The sequence below is a fragment of the Cricetulus griseus genome (genome assembly GCF_003668045.3).
Source record: "Cricetulus griseus strain 17A/GY chromosome 1 unlocalized genomic scaffold, alternate assembly CriGri-PICRH-1.0 chr1_0, whole genome shotgun sequence".
Taxonomy (NCBI): domain Eukaryota; kingdom Metazoa; phylum Chordata; class Mammalia; order Rodentia; family Cricetidae; genus Cricetulus; species Cricetulus griseus.
In genome coordinates, this window is record NW_023276806.1 from 183,332,179 (window position 1) to 183,346,261 (window position 14,083).

The 14,083-nt window shown below is 38.8% G+C and overlaps 1 protein-coding gene across 8 annotated transcripts in view; it reads right to left on the reverse strand.

Annotated features, from left to right (window-relative positions):
* Positions 1 to 14,083, reverse strand: part of Akap9 (A-kinase anchoring protein 9) — a 125,703-nt gene that overhangs the window by 28,979 nt on the left and 82,641 nt on the right. For 6 of the 8 annotated variants that reach the window (XM_035451964.1, XM_035451963.1, XM_027391595.2 and 3 more), the window contains 6 exons: positions 10,841 to 11,017; positions 10,147 to 10,251; positions 5,827 to 5,979; positions 5,358 to 5,531; positions 2,929 to 3,990; positions 1,170 to 1,304 (listed from right to left, as the gene is read on the reverse strand). In XM_035451964.1, coding sequence (XP_035307855.1) covers positions 1,170 to 1,304; positions 2,929 to 3,990; positions 5,358 to 5,531; positions 5,827 to 5,979; positions 10,147 to 10,251; positions 10,841 to 11,017 — 1,806 coding nt within the window. Of the gene's footprint in view, positions 1 to 324; positions 693 to 1,169; positions 1,305 to 2,928; positions 3,991 to 5,357; positions 5,532 to 5,826; positions 5,980 to 10,146; positions 10,252 to 10,840; positions 11,018 to 14,083 lie in introns of all 8 variants that reach the window. The other 2 variants (XM_027391597.2, XM_027391593.2) reach the window with 2 other exon arrangements.

Consider the following 14,083-nt stretch of genomic DNA (forward strand, 5'->3'; position numbering starts at 1 on the left):
GAGGCCTCTGCACTCTAGGGGCCCCTGGTAGTGGATCAGTATGTTCCCCTGGTGTAATAAGGGACTTTGAGAGTCCATCCCCATGTGAAGGGATATTCTCTTGGCCTGGACACATGGGGGAGGGCCTAGGCTTAGCCCAGAATTATGTGGTGAACTCTGGTGAGCTCCCATGGAGGGCCCTACCCTCCCTGGGGAACAGAGTGGGAATGGGGTGGAGGACTGGTGGGGAGCTGGGGGGAGGGGAGGGAGAAGGAGAAGGGATTGACATGTGAAGCAAGCTTGTTCCTAATTTGAAATAATAAAAAAACAAGTATCAGCTTCTGAAATATTCTGGATTCCATATCCAAAATTTCTGCAGAATATACCTCCTTCATTTGTTCGATGTTTTCAGTAAACTGACTGATGATTTGCATGACTACTTCTGGGGAGCACTCAGCCCATGTGTCAATCTGAGCTCCTGGAGGTCTAAAGAGGAGCTGATTACTGCTGCTACCAATGCTGTCTCCCTCTGTCTGGAACCCAGAGCAGCCATCTACAGGAATTGGCTCTGATGTGGTGAATTTTCCAGTTTGCTTGTCTCCAGTCCAATTTTCTATTTCTAACAAGTGCAATAAATTCTCTTTGGTATTTGTGAGCTGACCAGTAACTTTATTTGAATCTCTTGAGAGTGATGTTATATGTTGTTCTTTTATCTAAAGCATAATGAACAGAACAGCAAAGAAATCAGTGAAGTTTTGTGTGCATCAAATGTAGGACAAAGGATGAATACAGGCAGAGGACAGTTCATTCTTCAAGGCTCACTTACATTGAAACAGGTAAATCACCCACAGGCCTCACAGTTTCCACACACTTTTGTCCACAATAAGTGGACCAGTGGAAGAAGTATAGTTGTATGATCAGTTTTTGTTCTCATGGGATCTTTGGTTCTGTTTAACACACACCTTTCTCCTCCATCACAGAGTATAAAAAAGCATCCCCTCAACCAGTATTCCCAAGGAAAACCAAACAAGGAGGCACTGGTAAAGAAATATAACAATGGAATTTTTCTTTAAATCCAAAAAGGCTTTCCCTGCCACTGATGCTTAAGGTACATACATCTAGGGAATGTACTGAGAGGAAATGAAGATAGGTAAAACTGGATGAATTAGGAGCTGTGTTGCTCATCTTACCAAAAGCTCTTCATAGTTTTCTGCTTGTTCTTTATAACTGTTTCCTTTTTTGTGAGACACCAATCTGCCTCCAAAAGCTTCAAGTTCATCCAAAAATCCACAGTCTCCACTGGCATGAATCAACTTAACACTTGTCTGAGTGAGAGTTGGAAAGAGATGATCATTCAGAAACCATGAGAAACATGGCTGTCCAAAGCACTCCTACACTATAATGTACTTTTGCCAAGGATTACTGCCTCCAATCAGAGGACAAGATGCCAGTGCTTGTTAAAATCAGCAAGGATGTTTTTCAGAACCATCACTTTCTATGAAGATAATAAAATCAATTTCCTGAGAATGAATGTAAATCATGTCATTAGAAATATATATATGATGTGTGTGTGTGTATGTGTGTGTGTGTGTGTGTGTGTGTGTGAGTGTGTGTGTAAGTGTGTGAGTGTGTGTGTATTAACATACTTTATTGCCATTCAAAATTCAAATTTATATCATGTTTCTCAATCAGTGCCAGACTTGACTAAGATATTTCTTAGATGCTATAATTGAAAGTCTTATTACTATTTTTTGTTGTTGTTGTTTTTTTTCGAGACAGGGTTTCTCTGTGGCTTTGGAGGCTGTCCTGGAACTAGCTCTTGTAGACCAGGGTGGTCTCGAACTCACAGAGATCCGCCTGCCTCTGCCTTCCGAGTGCTGGGATCAAAGCTGGGATTAAAGGCATGTGCCACCAAGGCCCAGTGTCTTATTACTATTTTAATAGATAGTACCAACAATAAAATAGTGCCAAGTGCTGGTAGGAAAAGTCCTATTTGTGAAAATATTACCATTTGAAATATAAATTACATATTATAAATACCATATTTGTGTTACTTTAGTTTGTAAAACACTGAGAAGCTAAAATTCTTTGTGTTGTCTTTTGTATAGTAAGAAAATAACTGTGGTTTCAGATCTTTACCTAATAAGATCTCCAACACTGTTTTCCCCCTATGAACAATGAAATCTCACCAGGTATACAATTTCCAAGAGCCAATGACATTCCCACATTAACTCAATGGAACATTGCTGTGAAAATTTTCACTTCTTAAAAGGGATGGTGACAAAGAATCTGTACTAGAAAGAACCTAAGGCAGTAAATCCCACACAAGTCTGACAGAATACAGTTTATATGTAGTATTTTTATATTTTTTTGTTTCAGTGAATAACTTTACTACCACAACTGATAATTATATTTGAAGACCACAGAACATAGTTTGCACTTGTTACTCTAATGATAGTAAAACTACACAGTGTTAAACATAATTTGACCTGTGTCTATAGCTTTTGTTCTAGTGTAGGGAATGGCATCTAATATGTCAGCAAATGAAAAGCCTAACATAGGAAGAATTACACAGCTAAGTCTCAAGGGACCAATTGTGAGCATCTGTGCTTCAGGCAGTCAGTCGGATCACCCCAAAGCCTTCACCATAACCATTCCAGGTACCACTGTGCCTTACTGAGGGCTGTGTCTGGAAGTAACCCCACTGTCTCCAAGTAAAGCTTTCTGAGCCCGAGTACCACAAAACTCATGAACCACAAGTCCCAATCCAAATGAACTGAAGCCTCTCCTTTAGGAACAGTGTATTTTCCTGAAGTCTCATTACATATAAGTTGTTTGATATGAACTAAACACCAGATTTATTAGTAAATTATCGATCAACTTAATGAACAAAGGTAAAGAGTTAACTAGAACATTTAAGTGAAAAAAAAAATCGCACTGAAAACTAACCTCGGAGATATCCAAATCTTGAAGGCTTCCTTCTTTTTCTTCAACTTCCTGTCTTTTCTTGGTATCCTCTTCAGGAGGCATCTGTAGCTCTAGCACGTTTTCTGTATCACAACACTTTTTCTCTGTAATTTCCACATGTTGTTTTTCTGATATAAAACTAGACTGCATTTCAGCTACTTGGTTCTCTAACTCTGCTATTCGCACAGTTAATGTGTAGACGTCTGAGTCTATGTTGTCTCCTGTCAGAGGATTTACATTGTGCCTATCTGTCCTTTCAGGTTCTGATGGTCTCTTCTCTTGTAAGTTCTTCACAAACTGCTGGAAGGCCTCCAGTTGTGCTTGACTAACGATGGCTGCGGCTACCTTCTCTTCAAGTAAATTCTGAAGATTTTTGATCTTCTTTTGAAGCATTTCTGTTTTGGACTGGCCTTGCTCGTGCATGATTTTTATTTGTTTATGACACTGCATTAGTTCTAAATCCTTCCTTTTTACAGAACTCTCCAGTCCTAGTAACTGTGTTTCTAGACTTCTGTAACCTTTGGAGTTTTGTTTAAGGCATCCGACAGAAATCAGGGTTTTTAGAAGCTTAGAAGAGTCCTGAGCAGTGACATCTTCTGGCTGCAGTGCGTCAGCCTGGCACTCATCGACAGCCATGCCAACACTTTCCATAGATACAGTGTGCACTTGCTCCTGGTTCGTGTTTTCTTTGTTCAGTGTGCATGGTTCTTGCATTATCTGATCCATTTTAAAATTGGCTTCTTTAGCAGTATTTTTTGTGTAGGCCATTTCCTCATTGCCGGCTTCTACTTTTTGTTCTGAAGCCTTTTCTTCAGCTCTCACATTATCCAGTGTATACTGGAGGCTTTCTGTGTCTGGGGGATGGGATGTGATTTCTGTTGTCTTCTCCTCAATGCCTGCCAACTCCTGCTGCCAATTTTCAATAACTCCTTTCAGATGCTCTATTTCTTTCTCTCTATTTTTCTTCACATATTCTTGCTCATACATCAAACACTGGATTTGGGTATCGGGTCCCTTTATACATTCATCTTTTTCTTTAATGGCCTATTATTTAATGAAAAAGAGACACATACACAATAAATATGTATTTCATTTTGGAAATTCTATTTTATGGCAGGGCCTTATGGAGATGAGTATGTCCCAAACCAACAGCCTATCTCTGATATAGGAATGCTCGTTTTAATATAAACCAACAAGACGCCTCCTCTTATTTAGAACTACACTCTGGAAGTTTTATGAAGTATGAAGTGGCTCAAACTTGAGTTGTTGATTTCCCAATAGAAAAATAGTATCAGTATATTCTCTTGAAAAGAGTGAAATACTAAAACAGTGGAGACAGCGAATGGCTGCCAAAGGTAAAAACTTGAACGGAGGAAATTTTAGTATATTTAGTAAGCACCTTCCCCAGCTGAGTCATTGCACTGGCCATGGTATTTGTTTTTAAAATTCATTGGAAAGGGCAGGGGAGATGACTCAGTGGCTATGCATGCTTATTCTGTAAAAAACGAGAATCGGAGTTCAAAGTCCCAGCATACATATGAAAAACTGGACAGGGCCATGTGAGCCTGTGACTCCAACTCCAAGAAATCGAGGCAGGCAGAATCTAAGAGCTCATTGGTCAACCAGACTAACTGACCAGAAAGCTGAGCAGTGAGAAATCCTGCCTCAAGGCAAGTAAGGCAGGAGCAACAGAACCTACCAACACCCTGCTCTGGCCACTTTGTATGCAGGCATGGGTATACACATTTGTGCACTCAGGTGCAAGCGCCCAGGAAACTTCAACAGGAAAGGGAAAATTTATTTTGTGTTTTAAATTTTAGGTAGAGCCTCTAAGATAGCCTAGTGGGCCAGGGTTTTCACTGTCAGGCTTGACAAGCTGAGTGGTACAGCTGTAGGTTGATGGGGGATGTCCTTATGTATGATGTAAACACATGTTTTCTTATTGGTTGATGAATAAATGCTGATTGGCCAGTAGCCATGCAGGAAGTATAGGTGAGGGTACAAGACTACAATTCTGGGAGGAGGAAAGAGGCAGGGAAGCAGTTGCCATGCAGCTAACAGGAAGATAGGACACTGGGTATTCTCCTGTAAGCCAAGACTACATGGAGATACTTAAATTAATAGAAATGGTTTATTAGTTAAGAGAGAGTTAGCCAATAAGTAGCCTGAGCCATTGGCCCAACAGTTTATAATTAATATAAGCCTCTGTGTACTTATTTGGTACTAAACAGCTACAAGCAGGACCAGGCAGAACAGAAACCTCCATCATCAGTGGCTCTCAGAATATAAGGAGAAATGACTCCCACAAGTTGTGCTCTGACCCCCAAAACAAATAAGTAAAATAAGCTGAAAAAAAAAAAAAAGCAAAAACTCTTACTCAATTCTGACAAACAAATTTAAAGTGGGCACACCTGGTTGTCTGCTTCAACTTGCTCCTGAAGTTTAATAAGCTGTTCATTTAACCGGTCAATTTTGTCATCCTTTTCTTGAATTATCTTTGAGAATTCCCCAAGCAACATGGGCTGATCATGACAAAACTGGGGATCATAGTCTTTCAGGAAAAACTCCAGTTTTTTAATTTCATCCTAGGGACAAAAATAACTGTCACAATTATACGACATTTTCATTACATTCCTTTAATTAAATCTTACAAAAACATAAGGTGCATATAATGACATAAAAGAAGATATTCTATTTCAATAATTCCAAAAATATTTTGATAAACAATCCAAATATTTTCATTTATGATGAATTCAAATATCTAACTTAAGCAGCAAATAAGTCCCATGAAAATTAATTTGCCTACTAATGTTGCTACTAGCAAATACTTAGAAAAATACAAATTATCAAAAGTGTGAACTATTTTTACAAGCTAATTACCTTAAATAATTTATTTTCTTGCTGCAGTTCTTGCAAGTGAGTGGTAGACTCCTTTCTCTGTATTTCTAGCTGCATGTGGAGCTCCTGAACCTCTTCATTCTTATTTTCCAGTTCTTCTCGAAATTGCTCTAATTGCTCTTCTAAGTTAGAAATCTTTGAACCAAAGTTACCCAATAGGGGAAAAAAACAAAATGCAAAACCCAGATCATACAAATGCTACTGTCAAACAGAAAAGAGTTGTATTTAATTTACAAAGGATGTATGTTTAAGACATGTAAATGGTAATAAAGGAAAATACTTTTCTAAGCTGTGTTTACCTGCTGAATTCCTAAACATGCTAAAACCATATTTTTCTATTTTGGTTTTTCTATGTAACCTTGGCTGTCCCGGAACTTGCAATGTAGACCAGGTTAGACTCAAACTCAGAGATATCTGCTTGCTTCTGCTTTCCTGAGTGTTGGGAATAAAGGTGTATGTCACCATACCTGGCCTCAGACTCCAAAAAAAGATTTTAAAATTATTTTTGACTATGTGTATATGGGTTTGACCGAGAATAGTAACATCCATTTAACCAACTACTCTGTACCTACTTAATAGATGCTTAATGGTGGATTTCCAAATGCCTATTAAAGTGAATCAAAGCTGCTACATTAAGAGCAACTTGAGGTGCAGGAGCAGAGCCAAGTGGCAGCTGGGGCGTTTACTGCCTTACAATTTAAAGTGAAGTAAATGGTTGCTTATGCATGGACTAGAATCCCATTACCAAGAAGATAAGGCTTTAAAGTCAGCCTAATAATTGCAATAAATAGTACAATACTAGCAATAGTAGCCAAAACTGAGGCTGGGATGATGTCAGATGAGCAAATATGTGGCTTGAGTTGACCCCCACACCCCATGTAAAAAGCCAAGTGTGGTATTATGAGATTGCCATCATAGCACTGTCGAGTTGGAGACAAGAATATTCCTGGGGCTTGTTGACAAGCAGCCTAGTCTAACTGTTGAACCACAGGTGCCAGTGAAAGACTCTGTCTCAAAATGTGAGGTAGATGGCTCCTGAGGACTGACACCTGAGATGGCCCTCCGGCCTTTAACATGCAGCTCCACCATGAGCACATACAGTTACACAATGTCACAAACACACACACACAAACTCCATTCTATCTGTTTTGTACCATCCCCATTATAGAGAAGAGGGACAAATACTACATGGCAAAGCCACCTTTGGAACTTGAACGCATGATTTTGGGAGTCTTCCTTTCTAAACTATCATTTATCCTGCTTTTAATAACTAATGTTGAAGACTTTATCTATCTATATATTTTCTGTAACACTGCTATTTAATTCTGTAGGCACTTCAATATATTTAGTGATTCTGCAGATATGATTATCAGCTTATTGCTGAGAACAGCTATGATCACGTTTACCAAGGCTATGCACTAGTATGTATGCCTATTCTTGTCTCCCACAACAATTCCTATCTTCTACAACTACTTGTAAAACAAGATTTTAGAAAACACACACATAGTTATTAAAGTTCAAAGCTGCTGCCTACATTACATGACATGCCCCCTCTTGATGTGGCATTTTACAGGCAAAATCTTACCTCTCTGACCTAAGCTTTGCTACTCAGGTGAGCTAGGGAGCAGCAGAATTAGCAGCATGATATGTACACTGGATGTGCAGATGCTTATGCTACACATAAAGCCGGTATTTCAGCAGGTCCCTGGAGACTGAAATGCACATCAGAACACAGAAGCACTGGCCTATAGCACCAAACGCCACACTATGGTTTTCATGCTTCTCACCAACATGCCAAATCCTTTCCTAATGTTTGGTCACATTTTATCACAAGGATGTTAAAATCAATGAGATCTGGGAGAATTTGCTATACTCTATGCTAAGTATTAACTCCTCTTAAGATTCAGTTTACACATGGGTGAAATGAAGACCCCAGGAAAGAGTATTTAAAATACTCCTCTGTCCTTACTAGCACTAGGTTTCTAACAAAGTTAACTATTATTTACTATTACTGCCTTTAAGCACATTAGCAACACAAGACATAAAATTTTTGAAGGCACCTTTTTTTTTTTTTTTTCCCCTCAAAGAAAACCCAATATCTTTATTTTTTCTTTCCTTTTTACTCCTCAAGACAGGATCTCATTATGTAGCCTTGACTGTCCTGGAACTCACTGTATAGACCAGGCTGGCCTTGAATTCACAGAGATCCACCTGCTTCTGCCTCCCAAGCGGTGGGATTAAAAGTGTATACCACTACACCCAGCTAGAAAAACCTATTATTTTAACTTTAAGTATAATTTTAAAAGATATTTTTGTCCAAACTTAGGCTCTTAGTAAAGTCATTTAAAACTGATCCACAGAAACATCATATTTTTGTATCAGTTATCTAAAAATATCTGCCTAGTTTTCACAGCAAATCCTCAAACTTCTCTACTCATAATATGTGCTTTGAGGTTTTCCTTTTGCAGGTCAATGAATGGTACTGCCAAATGCTTGCCACTGTTAGTAAACACTGTCAGTTTGTCACTCATTAAAAGGCAGTGGCTCTCTGCACTTATCTGGAGAGAATGGAGCTGGTTCACATATGCTCTCTATGGTTTTCAGCAGTCCCAGATGACTATTGATTTGGAGAGAAAAGTAGACATCTATTAAATACTGAATTCAAGAAATTAAGGTAGTAGTAAAGCTATAGTATATTAAAAATTACTAAAAATAGATGGCACATGCCTGGAGTCCCATAAGTGTATAGGCAGAATAAGGAAGGTCCCCTAAGGTGCAGAGTTTGGGCTCAGCATAGGCAACACAGTAAGGCACCATCTAAACAAAAAGGACAGTGCTTTCTGTGAAAGAGCAAGACTGAGGTTCAGACCATATCATTCATACAAAAGCCAGGTGGACATTTGGTTTTCTGTGGTGCCAGAAACCAAACCAATGTCCTGTATACTCCAGACTAATCCTCCACCACTACACAACTTCACTAACCTTTCTAATTAATGCAAGATCAATCCTTCCCCATCAGTTCTTGTAATAAGAGAAGTGATTACACATAAAAGGCATGTTCTTTGCTTTCACGAAATATCAAAACCAAAAATAAACAAGAACTTTCCAGATAATTATTTGTATTAGGTTCCAGTAAGAAAAATACTTCCTGTCCTAGAAAGGATCCTTTCCACTACAAGCATTTGCACAGATGCCATTTTCTCTCTGAGTTCTCTGAACATCACTTCAGCTGATGTCTAAATTATTTCTGTATCCTTTAAAGCTTGTGTTGATACTACTATACTATTGGAACACAACAAATGTTTGGAAATATACTAATGTCCTGAGAAATTGCACTGAGAAAAAAAACTATAATTTGAACAATATTCAGGCTGGAGAATAGCTCAGCTGGTAAAGCACTTGGTGCACAAGCATGAGTTCTACTGAATCCAAGTGAAGAAGCCCACCATGGCGGCACAAATACTTTTAATAAGAGTCATTATCTACATCATTAAGATGTATTCCAGAAGAAAGGGGCTTAAATATATTACACATGAAGTAGGAAGCCCAATTTACTTTTGTAATTATAATGAATTTTCTCTTTTAAGATAGGGTCTTGCTATGTTGCTCAATCTGACTGAGAACTCTTGGCCCCTACCCTTCCACCCACCTCAGCCTCTTGAACAACTGGGAGATACCACCATTCCTCCCCTGGATGAGATTATCTTCAAATAAGGGGGTACAGAGAAATAGGAGGACTGTTATCCTTCCTGTTGCTGTTATTGTTATTATTTGTACGCTGGGAAATCCTAGGTGCTTGCACAATCTGGGCAAGTGCTCTCTAAGAACAGGCTACATGCTCAGTTGCAGATAGTTTACCTTCAGCCCATTCTTTCAATCCCATACTTAAGAAATAGTGCAATAATTTCTCCAGGAAATATTTTAAATGATGATAATAATAAAACAACACAAGCTGATGAAGACACTCAGCAGGGTGGCAGGGACTTAGTACCCATATTACAGGCAGCAGAAGAGAGAGGTTTGAGCTTACCATGGTTCACACTACCAGCTCTCTATTCTCCTCTTCCCTCAGTCCACACCATCTATACTGGTTCCTTTTTCATCCTCTTTCCATGAACACTGCCTTTTATCAGCTTATCTGTTCAATTTATTATCTCCAAGGTTAGTTTTCAAGGCAGTGAACTTAAGAAACACTGAACTTCGTTTTCAGACAATAATGCCATTGTGTTCACATGTTATTTTTGATGTAATTAATGTGAAATAATTCAAAACACATTTGTCATTTAAAAAGAAACTCCTTACCTCTTTTTCTTTTCGTTCTATAGCATCCCGCTCAGCCTGCAATTGAATTTCCAGAGACAGTTCAGATTTAGCCTCTATACCTCCAGACTGCTTCTGGTCATTTATCTAAAAAATACATAAGAACTTTCTCAAAACTTCAGACATTACACTGATTACTCATTGCAATATTTTTACTTATTTAGTAGTAATTCTATTTCTTCAATTTAAAAGGAGGAAATGCTACATTGGAGAATATTCAAAAAGGTACAGGTATTCAGTCTCGAATGCATTTTTCATATAAAAAACAAATTGCTGACATGTAAAACTGATTTCTCAGATAAATCAAAAGTCTTTTCCCATCAGTCTGCCTCCAGCTTTCTCATTCTACTCTTCTATTCATGCTGGTTTCCTGTAGAATAATGGGAATGGACTTCATTACATCTTATTTTGGAGCCAGGCAAGAGTCTAAAATTTAGCTCATAGTCATAAGTGACAGTTAATATTGTAGTTAACTCTTCTGGCTTACTAATCTTCCTCTACAGGAAAGAAGGGATGCAAACAACATCTGGAAGGAAAATAAACAAAAATAGTTATAATGACGCACTATCCTAATGTCTACAAGGTAACGTATCTTTTACTTAAAAGAACTGGCTTGTGTAACTAAGAGTGGCTGTCACTAGAACAAGACACCATGGAGTTCACTTTGTCCTCCCACCTTTGGGAAGGAGTCAGTATTAGCAATCAGGGCTTGTTCCAGTGCTCGTATTCGGCACTCCAGCTTCTCTATCTCGTCGTTCCGCTCCTGCACATCTCTCTGCAGCTGCTCTTTACACAACAGCAGCTCACTGCATTTGTCTGTTTTCTCTTTAAGATGACCAGTTAACTGTTCGACCTGAAAATGTAATGAAAAATTTCAGATGTAGGGCACTCATAATTATGAATCACTTTATATCTTAAAAGCTGCTCTCTGGGGCTTGAAAAGGTATCTCAACTAGTAGAGTGTTGCTTGCCTAATATATGCAAATCCTTGAGGTTTGATCCTCCATATTCTCCGAACCAAAAACAAAAGAAGGTATTTTAAAATATGTTCATCTTATTTTAAAATAAGGATCACAATGGCCATCTCTAGCAAAAGTGACAATTTTGCATACTGATGAAAGTGGACACACTAGTAAAAAAAGAAATACTACTGCTTTCACAGAAGTTATCTAAAAAATTGTTTATCTTAAGAGCATCCTGGCTTTATCTTGGCAGAAAGAAGGAAAATACATTTTGAATAATGAGAATTATTTAAAGCCACAGCACACTATAGCCTAATGATGTAATAAAGGTAACAGACTTTCAGCTTGCTTTCTTGACTAGCTCTTAGGTGAAGAACAATGTCCTTTAAGTTCTCCATGTGTTACATTTTGTAACAGTTATTTAGCAAAGGTTAGACTGTACACTCTATGGGCTAGAAGAGATGAGGAGCAGTATATGAAGGAATTGGAATTCCTTTAAATGCTTCTACTCTGCCCAAAATAAACAGTAAGTATTCTGAGATTTGTCTTCTAGGGCTGATATACAGAGCCTCAATGTTGCATAATAGCAATGGAAGAATATACAAAGGATTAATAAGACAGTTTATAGACATACTCATCAAGGACAAAGGACTAAAAATTGTAATTCTAATCAATAGAGGAATACTACGTTTCAGTGAGACATCTTCAAGAAATTATGAAAATAACAAACATTGTTCTCAGAACATAAAAAAAAAAACAAACTTAATCTAACTCTAAGCTCTTAGATGGCAGTAATAAAGCTTCTGAGGAAAGAGTAGCAAGGACAGGCGGACTAAGTAAAGTCAGGAAGGCAGACAACACAGCAGGTGTCATGAAATGATACAACACATTTACAGGCAGATTCCTGATCATAGGAAAATCAGAGAGCTAGGGAGGCAGCAAATGAAGGTATGCACACCTTTGGCAGATGGCTCAAGTTCCATAATGACACGACCAATTTTATCAGGCTAAGGCAACTTATGTCACAGGAAATGACCATTTAGGCCTGTGGTTCTCAACCTGTGGGTTCCATCCACTTTGGTGGTTGAATGATCCTTCCACAGGGGATGCATATCACACATTTACCTTACAATTCACAACAGCAGCAAAATTCCAGTTATGAAATAGCAATGAAACAACTTTATGGTTGGGGGTCACCAACATGAAAAACTATATTAAAGGATCCCAGCATTAGGAAGGTTGAGAATAACTGCACTAAGTTCTATAGTTTAAACTTCTTTGGAGTTTTGACTTGTTCAAAAGCTAAAAATACATTTAGAGGCATAAGAGGCAATGACTACAAACAGTGGATATTCCTTTTCTAGTGCTCTAGAAGACATAGTATTTAATGTTTATTTCCTTAGACATCTTGGGAAGTAAATGAAACCAAGTCAACTGCATGGAAATTATAATTTTTAAAATTAAATTATTTCCAGAAATACTAACACCATGCTCAAATCTAAGTGTCTACTAAAGCCATGCCAATACTCCTATAAAATGTAACCTTTTCAGGAGGCTAAACAACTTGATCATTGTCACATATCCAGTACTCAATGAGCAATGATTCCAACAAAGCTTGATTTACCTCAAGTACAATCTTGCTATTAACAGGACAAGCCATCTTTATGTCAATATAGGGGGCCTTCCCACACTCACATAGCACTCATTCAGTCAGCAGAGCTCTGGCTACATTTCTGAACATGGAAGAGGAACAGTGGAAGTGAAAGGGTTGGTGAGAAGGATCAGCAGGTGCAAGCCTACTGACCTAACTTCCATCCTGGAATGCAAGAAGAGATCCCACATGTGTACGGTGGCAGCATTCCCCTATCATGAACACATACATGCCCACAGACACACACACACAGACACACAGACACACAGACACACAGACACACAGACACACACACACAGACACACACACACACACACACACACACACACACACACACACACACACACACGAGAAGAAAGTAGAGAAAAAGTAAAGTAGTGGACGGGTTGGTTAGGATGCTACCACAGCTATCTAGACAAATAATCATGACAAATAGGATGTATGAAAATGAACAAAAAAACAGACATAGTACAAATTTGACCTACCAACAGGATAGTGACCTGACTGAGAAAAAGAACATTTGAAGAATATAGGTTTTAGCAATGGAGAATGTGTAAAAGATATGAAACTTACTGAGATGAAGAGGAGTATTTTATATTTTCTGGGAAAGGCAAGTTGTTCTATGGCTACATTGTTTTTGAGGTAAATGAAAGGAAACAGTAGTTAAGTAAGTGTGGAGCTCAAAAGAGATGTCAGAAGTGAGGGCACAGCCGTGGCCACTGCTGTATGTTTGACTGCTGGGAAGAAAATAAAAGCATAAAAGAAAAGGGGACTTAAGCCTCTGTCGTGGGGTGCTCCATCACTAACTGTGGCATGTGAAGAGAAACACATGACAGAGAAGACTAAGGGAGCAAGTGTATTGCAGATCCTTCAAGAAGACTGTAGGGAATGCCTCTGTGTAGCTGAGTAAGTAAAGGAAGGAGTGATTTCTAGAGAGCCAAGAAATGCTAGCGTAACCTTTACAGGAATGCTATAAATGGAACAGAGGATAAAACTCAAGAGGGAATGGGTAATCTTCCCAGCAACACTTTAAATGGAGCAGAGGGTGAAAACCCAAAGACAAAGGAACTAAAGGCCTCCCTGTTAGAGATCGTCCAGCAACCAATAGGGTATAGGTTTTCTTTATTCAGATACACCACCACCAAGCAAGGCAGGGAGGCCAGAGAGAAGGGAAGGGGTCCCCACGTGCAGCCCTTTAAGAACCTCCTTTATGTCACCTCAGACTTCCCCTCACCCCACCCTCAGGGGCGTGTCCCGGCACACCTGTCCTGGTTGCCTGGGGTGGGGCTAGGGTGTCTCCCTACAC